Raw genomic sequence first — 16,054 nt, 5'->3', positions numbered from 1 at the left:
GAGCAGCTGATTCCATAACTGACAGGTGGCATAGACAAAGCTTCTAACCCTCCCCAAGACACTTTACTAATCTTAGGTACCTTCACTGTCCTAGAGGATGCAGATCTAAGGCATCTCCTAGGAATGCACCAGGAGAATATTGTCTTGAAATATTCTGGACCGGTATGATGGAGTGCTTCATGCGCTGTACACAGTGCTTGAAATCTGTTTTTTTTACAGTGAGCAAATGAAGCTCCTTTAGTGGGTTTGAGACTGTGTCGGACTTTTAAATGTCCTTGCGGAGGTGTGCCACAGCATTCTGTACTCTCTGCAGTTTCCTTAAAGCGCCTTGCTGCATGCCTAAATAAGGGGCATTGCAGTAATCTAATCTCGCTAAAACCAGGGATACAATAGCTGTTTTTTTGTCAATCAAAAGGAATAAAAGACATGATTTTCTTTAAAAATTTTAACATGAAAAAACATGGAAAGATGAGATTGTTAGCCTGGTGAGTAAAGGAGTGTTTGGAGTCGAAGATTGCCCCTAAATTTCTCACTTTGGGTACCGGTATTGTGAGGGGGCCAAGGTCTGAGGCCACCATGAAAGGTTCCAAAACGAGGTGTCCTTCCCAAAAAGGAGCCCCTCTGTTTTTTCTGAACTTAATTTAAGGTAGTGGCTACTCATCCAGCTAACTATGGCCAGCATTCAATAATTGAAACAAAGTGCCACTTCCTCCATGCTGCCAGTGACTGACGCTACAATTTAACTGTGGTCAGCATACGAAATCGCTAAAAATCATCCAAAATATAGAAGAAAAAAGTGGCACAATGCATAAAAATATATCACAGTACCCCAGGAAGCACAAGTACTCCAGTGTGCAGCCAGAAAGGGATTGAAAGATAGTAGCCACAAAAATGATTTTCATTAACCAAGTGGTAGGGCTGAGAGAAAATGTTTGAGCTGTTGTAATTGGAGTTTTTCACAAGTGAGTTGACATTTTTTTATTTCCTGACACCTCCCGCAGTACCTAAAGAAGAAAATGAAAATACGACAAAAATATACATTTTATGACTTGCTTCAAATATAAGCTTCCATTTCAGTCTCGCAGTCATTAAAAGCAATCCTCCGTCTGAGCGGACTGATATTGTATTGCATGAGGTTTGAGGCATTAGACGGCTGTAGTGTAACATTTACTCTCAGGATTAAAAGGAAGGCCTACTTATCAAATATAATGTACAAGGACTTGCAGTTACTATCCAACAAAGATTCAAACTGAGAATGAAACCGGGCACACATACTGTACAATTTTTTTCCAACATGTCAAAGATTGGACTGGCCAAAATCATTCAACCGCAGATAATGACTTGTGGTGATAAAGTATATTTTCTCAATTTATGTTCAATTCCACCCTTATTCCCATTAAGGAACAAGGCTAGGGCGGTCGACCTCGAATCTGGGAACTGGGTTCGAGTCTCGGCAATGACGCTGAACATCCTGTGATTCTGGTTAAATCACTTAATCTCCCGGTGCCTAACAAAAATTAATGTGTCCTCATGTAATGCAACTGGTGCTATGTAAAGAGCTCTGATACCCGATTCGGGTCATGTTCGCCCTATATAAAACTCTGTCAAAAAAATGAAATTAAAATAAATAAATGAAAACGCTGACTTGTAGGCCTTAAAAAAAATCTGCGATAATGTCTTTTTGTGGGGTGGTGAGAGCAAAGTGGAAGTGCTGAGGTGCAAAGTGCTGATCCTCGTAGTGAGACAGGCTTGAGGGAACAGATCAACTAAAAATTACTACCAAGTACTGATTCAGAGCTTTAAAATGCCCCCTGCTCGAAAGAACTCATTAAATTAAGAGGAAAGCCAGGGCAACACGGATCAATGTCTTTCTGTTAATTATTAGGAGACCATATATTTCTGGGTCCTCCTTAAGGCAATCAAGCGCTGGTTGTGGTGCAGCAGAGCATAACGAGGCGTGCTGTAACTTATGCGGCTTACTGTGCCAAAATATATCCAGTCATGAAGCCAACGAAGGAGTCCCCTTCATATGTCTTTGCCCTTGGGTCTAATATTTGCCCGTTTTGTGTGTAGATATCCTGGGAGACAATCTTTTGGCCCTATCAATATAATTATGCCATTTTTAAATACTTTTTTGATTCTTATTGTGTACATTTAGGCAGTGGCGTAACCTAAAATGATGCCCCCCTGCAGAATATGAGGGCCCCTGAGTCTCCCATATTTCACAGATATTTATTGGCCTATGGCGGAAGGGGGGCCCTCTAAAGTGCTTGGGGGGTTGCAGGGGCCTGTGTTACGCCCCTGCATTTATGATATCAAAGAAATCACGACAAGGAGAGATCAAATACAGTTAATTTGCATTTTGCAAAAATATGGCGTGCATCGGGCTCTTAAAAGCTAAACATATCACGTGAAGCTGTATCACTTTCATCTTAAATCTAACTCCTGATTGACTATACATACATAAATATTTGATGCATTGTTATGAGATCTTTGAATGTGCTGCATCCGTGCTGTGGAGAAATGGAAATATGAGCAGGCAAAAAACACAAGTTCTTAGATTTCTAGAAACTCCAAGGTCTCCGAATGCGCCCTGCAGATGGTGAAACGCACATTTAGCTGCTAAGATGTGTGTTTTGCTTGAATGTAGTTTAGAGAATTTGGTGTAGTCATGAGAATGTGTCAATAAATTGTGATAAAGATTTTTTTTTTGTTTGAAAAGCTTTATTAGCATTTAATGACACATAAACACATCAGCAACATATTGATAAAAAATACAAATGTAAAGAAATAACATATTAAAAAGCTGATATTTAAAGGAAAAGAGCAAAAGCTATTTTTGGAATTTTAAACAAGGTAGAGGGGGAAGGAAGGGGATGTCAGTGTCCTAATAGGAGAGAAATAGGAATAATGAAATAAAACAGAGAAAGGCATACTAGATTACTATTCATAAATAAGTAAATAAGGATTATTGAATGTGTAAATAAATCAAGGAGGTTTAAATTTATCAGAGGTAAGGTGCGAATTATCTTGCAAAACCATACGGTCTAAATAGGAGGTAAGGGGTAACCAGAATAGATCTCTATTAATGGTCGGATTACATGAGGAGGCGAAAGCAACATCAAGTCTATGGAAATGACAGAGGGTATTCCACCAATGTTGTATGGAGAGCTTTGTGAGAGTTTTCCAGTTGAAAGAAATGTGTTGAAAGGCTAAAGCAAGCATAAGATCAAAAAGACCACGATTATGTGGGGGAAGGTCTAAAGAGTCAGAAAGGTTTCCAGCAAAGAGAAGGGGTATAGGTAAGGAATGGAAATTGGAAACAAACGAGACATGTATGACCAAACCTTTTCCCAGAAATAGGAAACAGGAGAACAGAGAAAGAGAAGATGAATGAGATTGGCATTAGGAGAACTGCAAGCCCAACAGTTAGAATCAGCACTGGAGGAAGAGAACCTTGCCAAAGAAACAGGGGAAAAGTAAAGCCTATGGTAAAGGAAAAACATAGTTTGGGTGAGAGAGGCAGAGCGAGAGATTTTTAAAGATCTGGACCAAAGTTTATCCCAAAAAGTGATAGACCATTCACATCCCAGATCCGGCTTCCCAAGAAAGTTCTAATTTAGACTTAGCACGGTCTGGATTGGGGGCTAAAAAATATTTATAAATAAGAGAGGCTTTAGGAAAAGTAAGAAGTATTTTGAGTAGCGGATTTTGGGTGACCGGTGAAGGTGAAGGAGGAAGAGAAAAATATATGTCAAGAACAAATGCCATAAGAGTAATAAACTTCTGTAAAAAGGAGCGAGGGCAGTGGAATAGGGATTGAAATTTGGGAAAGGTACAAGGAGAAGTTCCGTTGAAAAGGTGCTTAACCCATATAATACCCTTTAATCTCCACTCCTTCCAAAAAATGGGTCTATTTTTAAGAAGAATAAGTGAATTATGCCAGATAGGGGAATCTAAGAAAGATTTACGAGAAATAGAACTAGGGGAAGTCAAAGATTTCAAGAGAGAACATGTATGTCTAAATAGGGGAAAGGAAGTGTGAGAAGTCTTAGCAGAAAAACCTATAACTTCCTTAAAAGAGAAGGGTAACAGTAAAGTTTGTTCAATGGAAAACCAGAGAGGAGTAAAGGGAGAGGAATCTGACGTGAGCCATTTAGAAGCTTGGCGAACAGAGAAGGATTTATGATAAAGACGAAAGTCCGGGAAGTTCATTCCACCGTTAGATTTTGGCTTTCGAAGGGAGGTCAAAGCAATTCTGGATTTTTTATTTTTCCAGAGAAAACCAGAAAGACACGAATCAATGCGCTTAAAATATATAGCTGGAATATGAACGGGAAGCATGGAGAGTACATAAATTAAAATTGGAGCAATCATCATTTTAATCGAATCCAATCGGCCCCACCAAGAAAGAAAAAGAGGATTCCAAGAAGAAAGTAATTTCTCAATTCGAGACAAGACTGTGGACATATTCAATTAAACTGAAGAGGTGATGGAATTGGAAAACCATATGCCCAGGTATTTGATTTTTTAACTATTCCAAGCAAAACCAGTGGTAGAGAAGGAATAGGGAAGACAGAATTTGGTGAGGGGGAGAATTTCAGTCTTGTCTGAGTTGATTTTGTAACCGGAGACCAGCAAAAAGGATTCAAATTCAAGTAATAATGGAGGAATAGAGGTTTCAGGGGTGGAGATAAATAAAAGAATATCATCTGCATATGCAGAAAGTTTTAATTGATGATCACCATAAGGAAATCCGGAAATGGAATCATTATTACGGATGGAAGTCAAAAAGGGTTCAAGGGCCAGAACGAAAAGAAGAGGGGATAAAGGGCGGCCTTGACGGACGCCACGCTGCAGAGAAAAATAAGAAGAGACACGGCCATTAACTAAAACAGAAGCCTTAGGGGCTGAATACAATAAGGAAATAAGCGATATGAATTTAGGACCAAAACCATGCCAACGTAGAGATGCAAACAAAAAAGACCAATCTACTCTATCAAAGGCCTTCTCTGCATCGACAGATGTAGCAGTCAAAGAGATAGAAAGGGAGGGAATTTTATTCAAAACATTGAGAAGAAGACGTGAATTATCCGAGGTAAGCCTACCCTTAACAAAACCACATTGTTCTTTACCAATAAGATGAATCATAAGGGGATCTAAACGCAAAGCAAGCAACTTAGCAAATAATTTATAATCAACATTGACTAGAGAGATCGGTCTGTACTTTTTACAAAATTGGGGATCACGACCGTCTTTAGGGATGAGGCAGAAAATAGCTGCTTGAAAAGTGCCTTCTGTCTTACCAATTGAGTAAAACGATTGAAAGAGTTTTAAAAGCTTGGGGAGTAACAAGTCAGAGAAATGCAAATAAAATTCCACAGAAAACCCATCTGGGCCAGGTGTCTTCCCTTTAGTAAGAGTTTGTAGTGCATTAGAAAGTTCATTAAGAGAGAGATCATTTTCAAGATTGAGGAAATTGATCTGGGAAGTAGAAGGAGAAGGAATTGCTTCAAAATAAGCTTCAATGAGATCCGAAGAGGGAGGAGATTCTGGCGTGTAAAGATTTTGATAAAAAAGTTGGAATTCATTAAGTATATCCTTATCTTTATGTAAAAGGGAGTTATTAGAAGAATAAATAGAATCTATGAAAGTTCGTTCTATGCGATTTTTTAGATAATTTGCTAAGAGCTTTCCTGCTTTATTACGGCCACCATAGAAATGGGCGCTACTACGAAGAAGCACAGATGAAGCATTGTCCGTAGTAGTTTTGTTGAACTCTAGCTTAGCACGTATCAATGCTGGCGAAACTGAATCCTTTGAGGATGTATAAAATTCATGTTCCAAAAGCTTAATATGTGCGAGAGTGTTTTTCCGTTCCTGAAGATAGCGTTTTTTTTTCTTGGAGACAAAGTCTATAATGTAACCCCGTGCAGTGGCCTTAAAGGAGTCCCAAAGAATATGGGGGGAAGAGGCGGAGTCACAATTGAGTTCAAAAAATTCATTAATAAAGGAGCGAAAGGAAGAGGAAAAAAGAGGGTCATGAAGGAGAGAGTTATTAAAACGCCATTGAGAAGATTTTGGATGTGGAGGGAGTAAATCAAGGTCTGTAACAATTGGAGCATGGTCAGAAATGACTATGGGTTCAATAGATGAGGATAGAAGATTTTAAGACAAAGATTGAGAGAGAAAGATATAGTCTAAACGAGAGAGAGATGCATGAGGAGGAGAGAAAAAAGAGTAGTCGAGAGTGTCAGGATGAGAGAGTCTCCAAGAATCAATAAGATGTATTTGAGAAATGGTATTAAGAAATTGTGTGTGAGATTTGTGTGGAATAAAACGGACTGTAGATTTGCGATCAAGAAAAGGGTCAACAATTTGGTTGCAATCGGCACCTAAAACAAATAAATCATCTTGAAATTGAATACATTTTTGTGTAATCAAAGGCCAAAAAGAGCAATCAGGTTGTGTAGGACCGTAAATATTAAAAACAGTTAAAGAGACAGAGTTAATTAACAGCTTGGCTAGTATCCATCTGCCTTCTGTGTCATGTTCTTGCAACAAAACTTTACATTTCAATTTTTCATGGCATAGGATGACAACACCATTCTTTTTATTAGGAGAAGGAGAGAACAAAACCGTACCCACCCAGCCTCGTTTTAACTTGAGTGATTCAATTTCGGTAAGATGGGTCTCTTGTAAAAGAACTATATCCGGATTATAGGAGGCTAGGTGGGAAAGGACTCTCTGTCTTTTAATAGGATTGATAAAACCCTTTACATTCCAGGTTATTACTCTGAATGTGAATAGAGAAAAAATGTCAACGGAATGGGGTCTAGAAAGACTGAATCAATATTGTAAATGATAAGGAGAGAAAAAATACTTTGACTTGTAATAGGGCGAACGGAGCCTTTCACATACCAAAAGCTAGCACTGAATTCAAAAACATTAACAAACCAAGGAAAACGAAACATTTCATGACAAAATGATAAAGGATAGAATAGGAAGAAGAGGAGGAAGAGAAGAAAGAATGTACATATAGGAAAAAGAAGGAAGAATGGAGCTTTTAGGAAGAAAGGAGAGAGAAGGAAGAAGGAAAGAAGGGAGGAAAGAAAAAACATAAGAAGAGACAGTACATATCCAAAAAGGACGACTGAGAACAACATACCTGAGGGGAATAAAAAAGGAGGACAGTGGGGCGGTGGCGACATATGACAAAACGAACCACCAGGAAGTGAAAGTCCAGCCTTCATCGGGACGATAGGGAAGGAGAGGGGAGTCATACGAAGTAAAAGGATGTAAAGCTGTATGGATAAACAAAGGTAACAATCAACGTAAGATTTAAATCAGAAAAGAGATAAAGAATATAAGCAGGTGATAAATAACAAAAGATGTTAATTCTGAAAAACTACGCTTCGAAGATAAACAACTACAAAAAGAAGCGAACAGAAAAAAGAACATTATAAAACAATATAAAATATCAGAAGAAAAGTTAATTACATAACATGCAAGAGGAAGAGATACGAAAACATCAGGAAGCAACCTGTAAGGAGAAAAAGAGAGATTAGATATTCAACCATTAGAAGGATTAGATGTGTCCATGCCACCAACAGTATGAATATGAATAAAGTTCTTAAGTTCTGCAGGATCTTGGAAAGACCATGTTTGGTTTTGATATGTCACTTTGAAGACACACGGGTGAAATAAACCAAACCTAGCACCAAGAGTTCGAAGAGGAGCACGAAGATTTAGGAACTCTTTCCGTCTAGACGCAGTAGCATTGGAAACATCTTGGATTAAGAACACTCTCTGACCCATCCAGGAGATTTGACGTTTAGACCTGGCTGTAGCAAGGATTGAAAGAAGATCCGTAAATTTCAAGAAGAGAATGATGACGCCTCGAGGCTTAACTGGATTAGTTGGAGAAGACAAGCGAGGACCGAGTCTATGAGCCCTTTGAATGCTGAGAGAGGTAGTAGATGGCATGTCCAGAAGTTTCGGAAGGAAAGAGGAGAAGAATGACACAGGATCATCACCCTCCAAAGACTCCGGCAGACCATAAATACGTAGGTTATTTCTCCGATTTCTGTTTTCCAAATCCTCTGTATGCTGTTGGAGGCGGAGGATTGATTTTTCCAAAGAAGAGATGCGCTGGGAATTGACCTGTATCTCCGAGGCCCGCTGTTCCAATTAACCCACTCTGTCATTCATTGCAGACCATTTATCCTCAAGGAGTTGTAGTTTATTGTTAGTTTCTTCCACAATCGGGCGCAGGGCGCGGATCTCCTCCAACAACAACTCCATAGAGATGGGAGATAGTGTCTTATCCGGAGACGGGAGGTCATGTTTCAGACGTTTACTTGAAGAAGTGGGTGGAGAGGGCTTAGTCGAAGCAGCCGGTGTCAAAGAAGGGCGGTTAGAAGTTACTCCAGCCATCTGAGCCATATTAGAAGAGGAGTACGATGCTGAGGAAGAGGAAGGCGGAGCCAAAGGGGTATGATTTGATGGTATGAAAACAAATGTTGGCTTACGCAACCTTCCCATAAATGACAGAGGTCAGTGCGCAAAATATACGTATGTCAGAGGCAGTATAACTAGACAGGCATTGAAAGAGTTGGTATCCTGTAAACCAGAAGAGTGTTGATAAGTCACGAAAGGATGCGAGGAGCCGTCTAATTATAATATAATAAGGTGACGTGAAATAACCAGGTGCTGAGGCAGCAGAGCAATTATCAATTAAAACTAGCAGTTCCAGATAAGTTGTAGTCTTATAGCGCCTATTGGAAAAGCAACAGTTAGAAAAGGGCGCCAAGCATGAAACCACAGGTATGTCCAGAGGCAGCCACGCGGAATCCTTACTAGAAGCACAACACAATCCGGGTTCAAATGTATGCAGACATCATTAAAAAGGGCAGCAGCGGGTCAAGCAGGTCAAGCAATGAGGAGCATTAATCAATTATATCCACTTGCCTCATAAAGATGAAATATGATAGTCCAGCCGCCCTGTATGGCACACGCATTGTTGATGATGAAAGGAAAGCCCGCAGTGTGAGGGAACGAGCGCTCCTAAGATGGCGGTGGTGTGAGGAGAAAGTTCCAGGCACGAAAACGGAATGAAGCGCAGCGCGCTTAGACCAAAAAATTATCTCCCCGGAATCCCCACATCTTCCGGTGCATAATGCGGGGAAATACTTCAAGCGTTTATGGCAGGAAACGCATCGGCAAGCTCCGAGAGTGTCCCGGTGAAGCGGAGCGAAATGTCTAGGCGGCCATTTTGTTGGCGCCGTAGCCACGCCCCCTGTGATAAAGATTTTTGAATGAGTGCATATTAGTCTTTGATTCATATTCAGGTATATTTCCTTCCTCTTCTTAGAAACAGGCTGTTTTTACTGTGTTAGTTCCAGAAAGGATGATGCAGATTTCAGGTACACAGCATATTAATAACATGACAAAAGCCGGATAAAGGCACCCATATGACCTTGCACATTTATGTGCAATCCCATATTTATACCCACTTTATTGGTCTATGTAACAGATGTTACTTCATATCCTTTTCAGATGTTTCCTATTCTGTGCGTTGTTATACTATTTATTTATTGAGTTTTATTGAGCGCAAACATGACCCTTTCGGGTGTCAGAGCGCAGTCTAACATGGAGCATAACAGCATATACAAGTGATCCTTTAGGGAATCAGAGGGCGGTACAACATGAGAAACAAACATGTATGAGTATACAAATGAGGGGAACAACAAAAGTGAGTAAGTGCAGGCGAGGGTCGGCATAAGTAGTCTGGATTCGGGGTAGTCTTTTAAAAGATATGTAGAGTACCACTGGGGAAGGGATCTGATCATTAGTAGTTGTTTTACTTTCCATTTGAATTGGGCCATTGAAAGGGTGGATCTGGTCTCGGGGAAGTGAGTTCCAAATTTTGGGGGCAATTCTATGTTAGAAATATGTCTATTTGCCATAGGTCAGGCTACCAAATCGCTCTCTCTTAGAATGGGGCTTTGAAAAAGAGCCACTGATTCCAGGATGTCAGAGTGAAAATTGGATCATAAAGTCCGAAATATCAACAGACGGTGGTTTTCCCATAGCCTCATAAGAAAAGTAACTACTTCTTCTCAGCTTGTCAGTATCTTTCATTTGATGAAGGATGCTTGAGGGCTTGTTCTCAACTTTTGTGCCTTGTGAGGCAACAGTCCGATCCCTGGCTTTGACCTTCATATTACCAATCTGATACTCTTGCCAGATCCAAGGGTCCTTTAACTGATATTTAGAAAAGGCTGATTTGAGTTAATATGGACCCTTGTTCCACACAACTTAGTGCTGCAAGAAAAATAATTTAAAACATAATGGCCTTCTTGACTGACAGCTAATGAAATGTGGTTTCACTGATATGATATGGCCTTCTTTTTTTAGTCCAAATATGGTTGTAGCAGATCAATTATAAACTTTCTGAAACCTTACTAGTTTATCTGCTGGGAGCCCTTGGTCATCCATATTTACACATTTCAGTTTTGGTAGCTTTATGTGCTGTCAGTTGTGGAGTGTGCAAGAATGTTACCTAATTTCATACCAGTATCAACTTCAAGTTACAGCTATTAACGACCTCATGCATTTGTTTCTTAATTAATAAATTGTGACAAAAGTAAATGCCCAGATGATTTTTACTGCCCAACTAGTCTGAGGAGGCTAGAACAATGCTTCCGATTAGTAATCAGGGATTAATGAAGAAGAAATATACTTTATGAATGTTGAGGTCCAACTTACTTCCTATCATCGTTTGAACATGTCCCACAGTCACTCCTACCCATGCTAAACATTTTAACCTTCCTCTTCGCTTTCAGCGGCACCATCAGCTGCCATCTGCTGCCTATCGGATCATTTTGATAGTACGGCCTGGCTCCATCAGCCTAAATAAGATAACACTAAACCTTGAGGAGCTCCACAGTTCTGAGTCTGTGACAGGAACAGAAATGAGCCAGGGTGTGTATTGGTAGCAGGGTGTTAGGAAAGAGGCTGGCTAGCCTTTGACTGGTTTGCGAACCTAAAATCCTTATTTTACGCATTCCATCCAAATCTTATTTTACAACAAGTTGAATGGAACCATCAGGTGCCAATGAAGTATGAATGCTGACCCCTCCCGGTCATTTGAACACATCTGACTGACTCCATCCTGTGGAATGAGTGGGAAGAGTAACAGTGAGTATCAGGGAAGAAAGAATATTCGGGGCGTCCTAGAATATAAGCTTAAACCAGTCCAGAAGTGTGCAACACTGTCTCGCGAGAGGTCTGATTTCTTTAGAAGGGGACACAATTGCATTCTTTAGGAACAAGGTTATTCTCTACACAGAAATGGTTTACAATCCTTGCATTGGTGGAGTTACATCTGGTGCTAGGGGCTTCAGCACTGGTGCCGTGCAGGGATCAGATGGAGATCCCTATACGGCCTCAGTAAAGAGCTAAGACACCATCTTCAATATTGCGAAAGAATAAATATCGGAATTTTGAAAATGCAAGGGGAATGAGATTGAACGTGACCCAGAAACAGTTGCACCCACATACCTTTTCTTTTTTTCTGAAAAGTTCTTGCTTAGGCTTTCATTGAGGGGACTACTGTGGTATCAGCACAGTCGATTGAGTTGGCTGCTTACAAACCTTAATCTGCTCTGAAGAGCTGCAGGCTGCTTGATAGATTATATATTTTATTACTTTCCCTCCTCAGTCTTTCTTGAATAGTGATATAGTGGGGGAGTCGGTCTGCCCCAGACCGTATAAGTTTTGGGGTGGGGTGGCCTACCCCCGGTCTTACCTGCGCCCGTCGCGGGCGGCAAACACAGGAATTGCCAGCAGTCCCCCCATCACCCTCACTCTTACATGCAGCCGTCACAAGGTGGCAAAAGCAGGGACCGCCACGAGCGACAAAAGGTCTACCTATGCCACTGTTCCTGACGGACCTACACACTGAACTCCCTTCTCACTCACATGTTATTTATGTTCTTCTTGCCAGCACTCTTGACTCTGTTCTTGGATCTTTGAACCAAACCATACATTTGCTACTGTCTTTTGATAGCCTTTAAATAATCTTTCTTTAGCAATTATATAAGGTGCAAGAAACTTCAGCCTATCAATTAGTACAGCATTTGGCACACCTGAGCTATCTTCTAAAGAGCCTTCACCCATACAGCCGATCTGGAACATTTAGTTCCTATTATTGCCTCTTGTAGATCATTCCAGAGTACAACATAGTCAATGATAATCTGTCTATGAGGTTGCTGTATAGTGGGCTTCAAGTGTAGTTTTGTTATGTTGATTTGTATAGCACACTAATTACCCAAGAGGGTATCCAGGCTTGGGCAGGTGGGTAGGTATGCGGTCCCAAGCTGCTTACATGAAGAGCCGGGTCGTCAGCTTCTTACAGAACTCAGTAAGTGAGGAGGAGGCTCTGATGTGTAGAGAGAGTTTGTTCCATGTCTTGGGTGCAATGTAGGAGAATCAGCAACTCCAGTTTTGCTTTTTCATATGCAGGGAATGTGTGTGAGTGAGGCAGAGCATAGCTGTCTGGTGGGTTGGTGAAAGTGTATGTTCCTGTTCAGGTATTCTGGTTCTGTGTTGTGTAGGGCTTTATATGTGTGTGAGAGAAGTTTGAATTGGCTGTGCTTGTGAATGGGGAGAAACTGAAGCGTTCTGAGGTGCTGTGTGATGTGGGTGTGGCATGGGAGGTCAGGTATGAGAAGGGCCAGATTGGGAAGCAAAACCGACCCTGACAAACAGCTCAACCAGCCTCCGGGGTTGAGGGGGGCCTGTGGAGGGTGGTACAGAGCACCACTCCCGTCTCACCATCGCCTTTTTTTTTTACAGGGGGCCGATATTGCAGCTGTGCTTCAAAACCGGCCCCCGGTAAAAAAAAAACTGCCCCCAGGGGTTCAAAACCAGCCCCCTCCCTGGCGGCCCACCGGGAAAATGCCGGGTGCTCACTACGGCCAGTCCAGCCCTGAGTATGAGTCTTGCAGCTGCGCTCTTACCCATGGTTCTTGACAATGGCTTACCCAGCCCAACTGATGTCCTTTATGATGTGCGAGTGAAGCCACTTAATTTGCAAAATCAAGAACTTCCAAGAAGGTCCTTAATTGATTTGATAAGGCCTGAGCTTCAGCACCATCTACCTTTCAGATAGCGACTGGCGATCATGATTTCATCTTCTGAAAATTTCTTATCAGGGCATGTTGACCTATAAAATATTGCTATTATTAATGGGCCAAAAAACGATTTCAACGCAAGAAGGACATTAAACCATGACCATGTCAAACGAGCTGGTACTCCTCTTTTCTTTCTGTTTTCAATAGATAGACTAAGGTTTATCGGGTAGCCTCCTCCAACTGAGATGTGGATCCCCGAAACCCTTGTGTCAGTAATTTCCTAGGTCATGCTCGGTAACAGGGTCTTGCAGGAGCGCGGTTGTATGCCCTTTCGATATGGCATTTACCATCCCTCTGTTTACTACTCTCAGTAGCCTTGCTGGACCCCTATTTCCTGAAACCGAAATCTTTGTTCATGAAAGATGCTGAACCATCTTGCCACTTTGAGTGTTCAGCAATAGATTAGACTCTGCCTCGGGATTCTTATGCGCTGGGTTTTCCTCTTCTCTAATCTGAACCTTGTGCACTATCTCATTCTCCCCCACACTTCCCCAGTAGGGCCTTGTGGTACCCATCTCATTTGTTCCCATTGCAGATAAGAATGGTTGCACCGGCTTAGGAGGGGGATTATTTAGCATAGTACTATGCCTTTACAAAGGCTTGATCAGAGATTTACAAGAAAATGGCAAAACATTGAACAGTTTTGTCGAAGTCATTTTCGTAATTGAAGTTTGAAGAGGAGCCCATTGTGATCTTTTCAAGCACCCCTGTAGCTTCCTTTCCATCCATCAATGCTTTGACTAATGTATTTTTTAATGAACAAAGGCGGTTTTGTTCTTTTGTATGCATTCCTTCCTGACTGTGATGAATAGAATATGGAAGCAGTGCATGTTAATTACGTTCCCTTGCCCAGGGTCACACAATGTGATCTCCTTGCGAAGCCTCCTGGCCCAACAGCTAGCAATTTAGCGATAACGCCACACCTCCCACCTTTGGGATGTGTTAACTGCATGACACGGAAGTCTTTGCTCCGTGGTAACATGGCTTTGTTGAACAGTCTCACAACTACACTCTACAGCTGTACTTATATTTAGAGCCTTTTGTCTTGAGTGACGCCCTAATAGATGGGTGTCCAACTCTGGTCCAAAGAGCGCCGTGGGAGGCTCTCGGCATATCCGCAAGAGGTAAATATACAGAGAGCAAATTTAAACTGGAATCAGTTTGACTGGCAGCGGTAGCTCTGTAAATCTGGCACTGCTCTTACGCATTGGTTGTTAAGACAATGGTGTTTTACAACCGTTGCCATTTAGACGCACAGCTTGGCCTTATTTGGTCTTGGTGCTACTTGCCTGACTACAGTACCAGTTTAGCGTCTCTCAGAGGCGTCGCTTCCATTGATGCAGCATGTGCAGTTACACCAGGGTCCAGAGGCCAGAGTGGCCAATTGAACCCTGATTATTGCTGCGTTTTATAATTCAAACGCAGCCAGTCTGCCCGGTACATTCCTTGCACTAGGGGCCATGATACACTCACTTCGCCACTGGCAGTACTGATTTGCCATGCTGAAGGCTGGGAACGCGGGAGAAACGCAGGAACCGGACAGACAGCCTCCTGTGAGTTATGGAACGAGCCGATGATGCCTTACACCACGAGGGCCGGGAATTGGGCGCGCGCGTGCGTCGCTTGCGTAGGACAGTCGCGAGCTTCTCGAGCATTCCTACGTCGCTGGAGGCCTTGATGAACTGCTGAGCCGGCAGAACCACCGGCCTGTTCCTTCCACCCGCTGCTCTGCAGCTGGACGGAAAACGGCCCTTTCCACTTCGCTATATATTAAAGCTGTTTAATATGATCCCAGCCTAGGATAAACCCATCCCACTATATTTATGTTAGATAGCCTGTACCTTTTTCTCTGGATCCTGGGGCAGTCGACGATTATAGGGCAGTCTGCGCGGTGGTGGGTACTGTTGTTTGCTACTGATGTGCAGAGCAGGAGTCTCCACTGCACCCTAGTTGCATAACCAAGATCATTGGGTTATATATGCCAATATGCTGACGTGTTTCTGTTTCAACCACTCCCTTCTCCACGCACCTGCTGGTGCCTCTCCAATGCCCCATGGTGGTGCTGACGGAGCACGGGAATACTATGAGGCATGCCGTCTTGTAAACAGGCTCTTCACTAAACACATTGGGGCAGATTTATGTTTCCTGGCGCATCCCTGCAAATCAGCAGGGATGCGCCAGGAAAGATGCGTCACGCAACTTTACCCTTGCGCCACCACAGATGCGCCGCATTTACAATGCAGTGCATCGTGGCGCAAGGATAAACAGATGCGTGACGCATCTGATGGCGTAAGGGCGGCGCATTGCTGGAGTCGCGTCGCAAGCACGACGCAACTCCAGAAATGTTTAGGGGCTGCCCATACCTAACATGCTGCGTCATGCCTTACGCCTGCTTCAAGCAGGCGCAAGGTTTTGATGCAGCAGCTTTTTCCGATGGAACGCCCACTCCGATGGAACGCCCACCCTGCATACATTAAACCTGACGTAGGTTTAATGTAGCGCAGGGCTTTACAACGTGACGCATCTCCCTAGATGCGTCACGTTGTAAATAAGGCGCAACATGGCGCATGGTTTACGCCGCCTCTGCGTCACAAAAGTGACACAACGGCGGCGTAAAAGTGGCGCAAGTCTAACATAAACCTGCCCCATTGTGCTCTACAGTGAGTTATACTCTTAGGTATTTTGGCTCTCTAGCACTATCACAGGTCAGCAGTGAAGGATGCGAGAAGGTTTGGAGATCAGATAATGTGTAGCACAGCTAATTATGCTGAATAAAATCCTTAAAACTGAATACATTTTTATTTACATGAAAGAAAAATATGGGCATTTAAAATAATGATGTGCATAGAATAAGA

The 16,054-nt window shown here is 42.2% G+C and overlaps 1 protein-coding gene across 1 annotated transcript in view; it reads right to left on the bottom strand.

Annotated features, from left to right (window-relative positions):
* LOC146811117 (uncharacterized) overlaps positions 1-16,054 on the bottom strand; it is a 139,611-nt gene that overhangs the window by 99,192 nt on the left and 24,365 nt on the right. The window contains exon 3 of the mRNA XM_085615035.1: positions 15,041-15,145. Within this exon, the coding sequence (XP_085471161.1) occupies positions 15,041-15,145 (105 nt within the window). The remainder of the gene's footprint in view (positions 1-15,040; positions 15,146-16,054) is intronic.

The sequence above is a fragment of the Triturus cristatus genome, chromosome 7 (assembly GCF_964204655.1).
Source record: "Triturus cristatus chromosome 7, aTriCri1.1, whole genome shotgun sequence".
Taxonomy (NCBI): Eukaryota; Metazoa; Chordata; class Amphibia; order Caudata; family Salamandridae; genus Triturus; species Triturus cristatus.
Note: the sequence above shows the minus strand (reverse complement) of the source record. Positions and strands in the feature narration are given on the sequence as shown.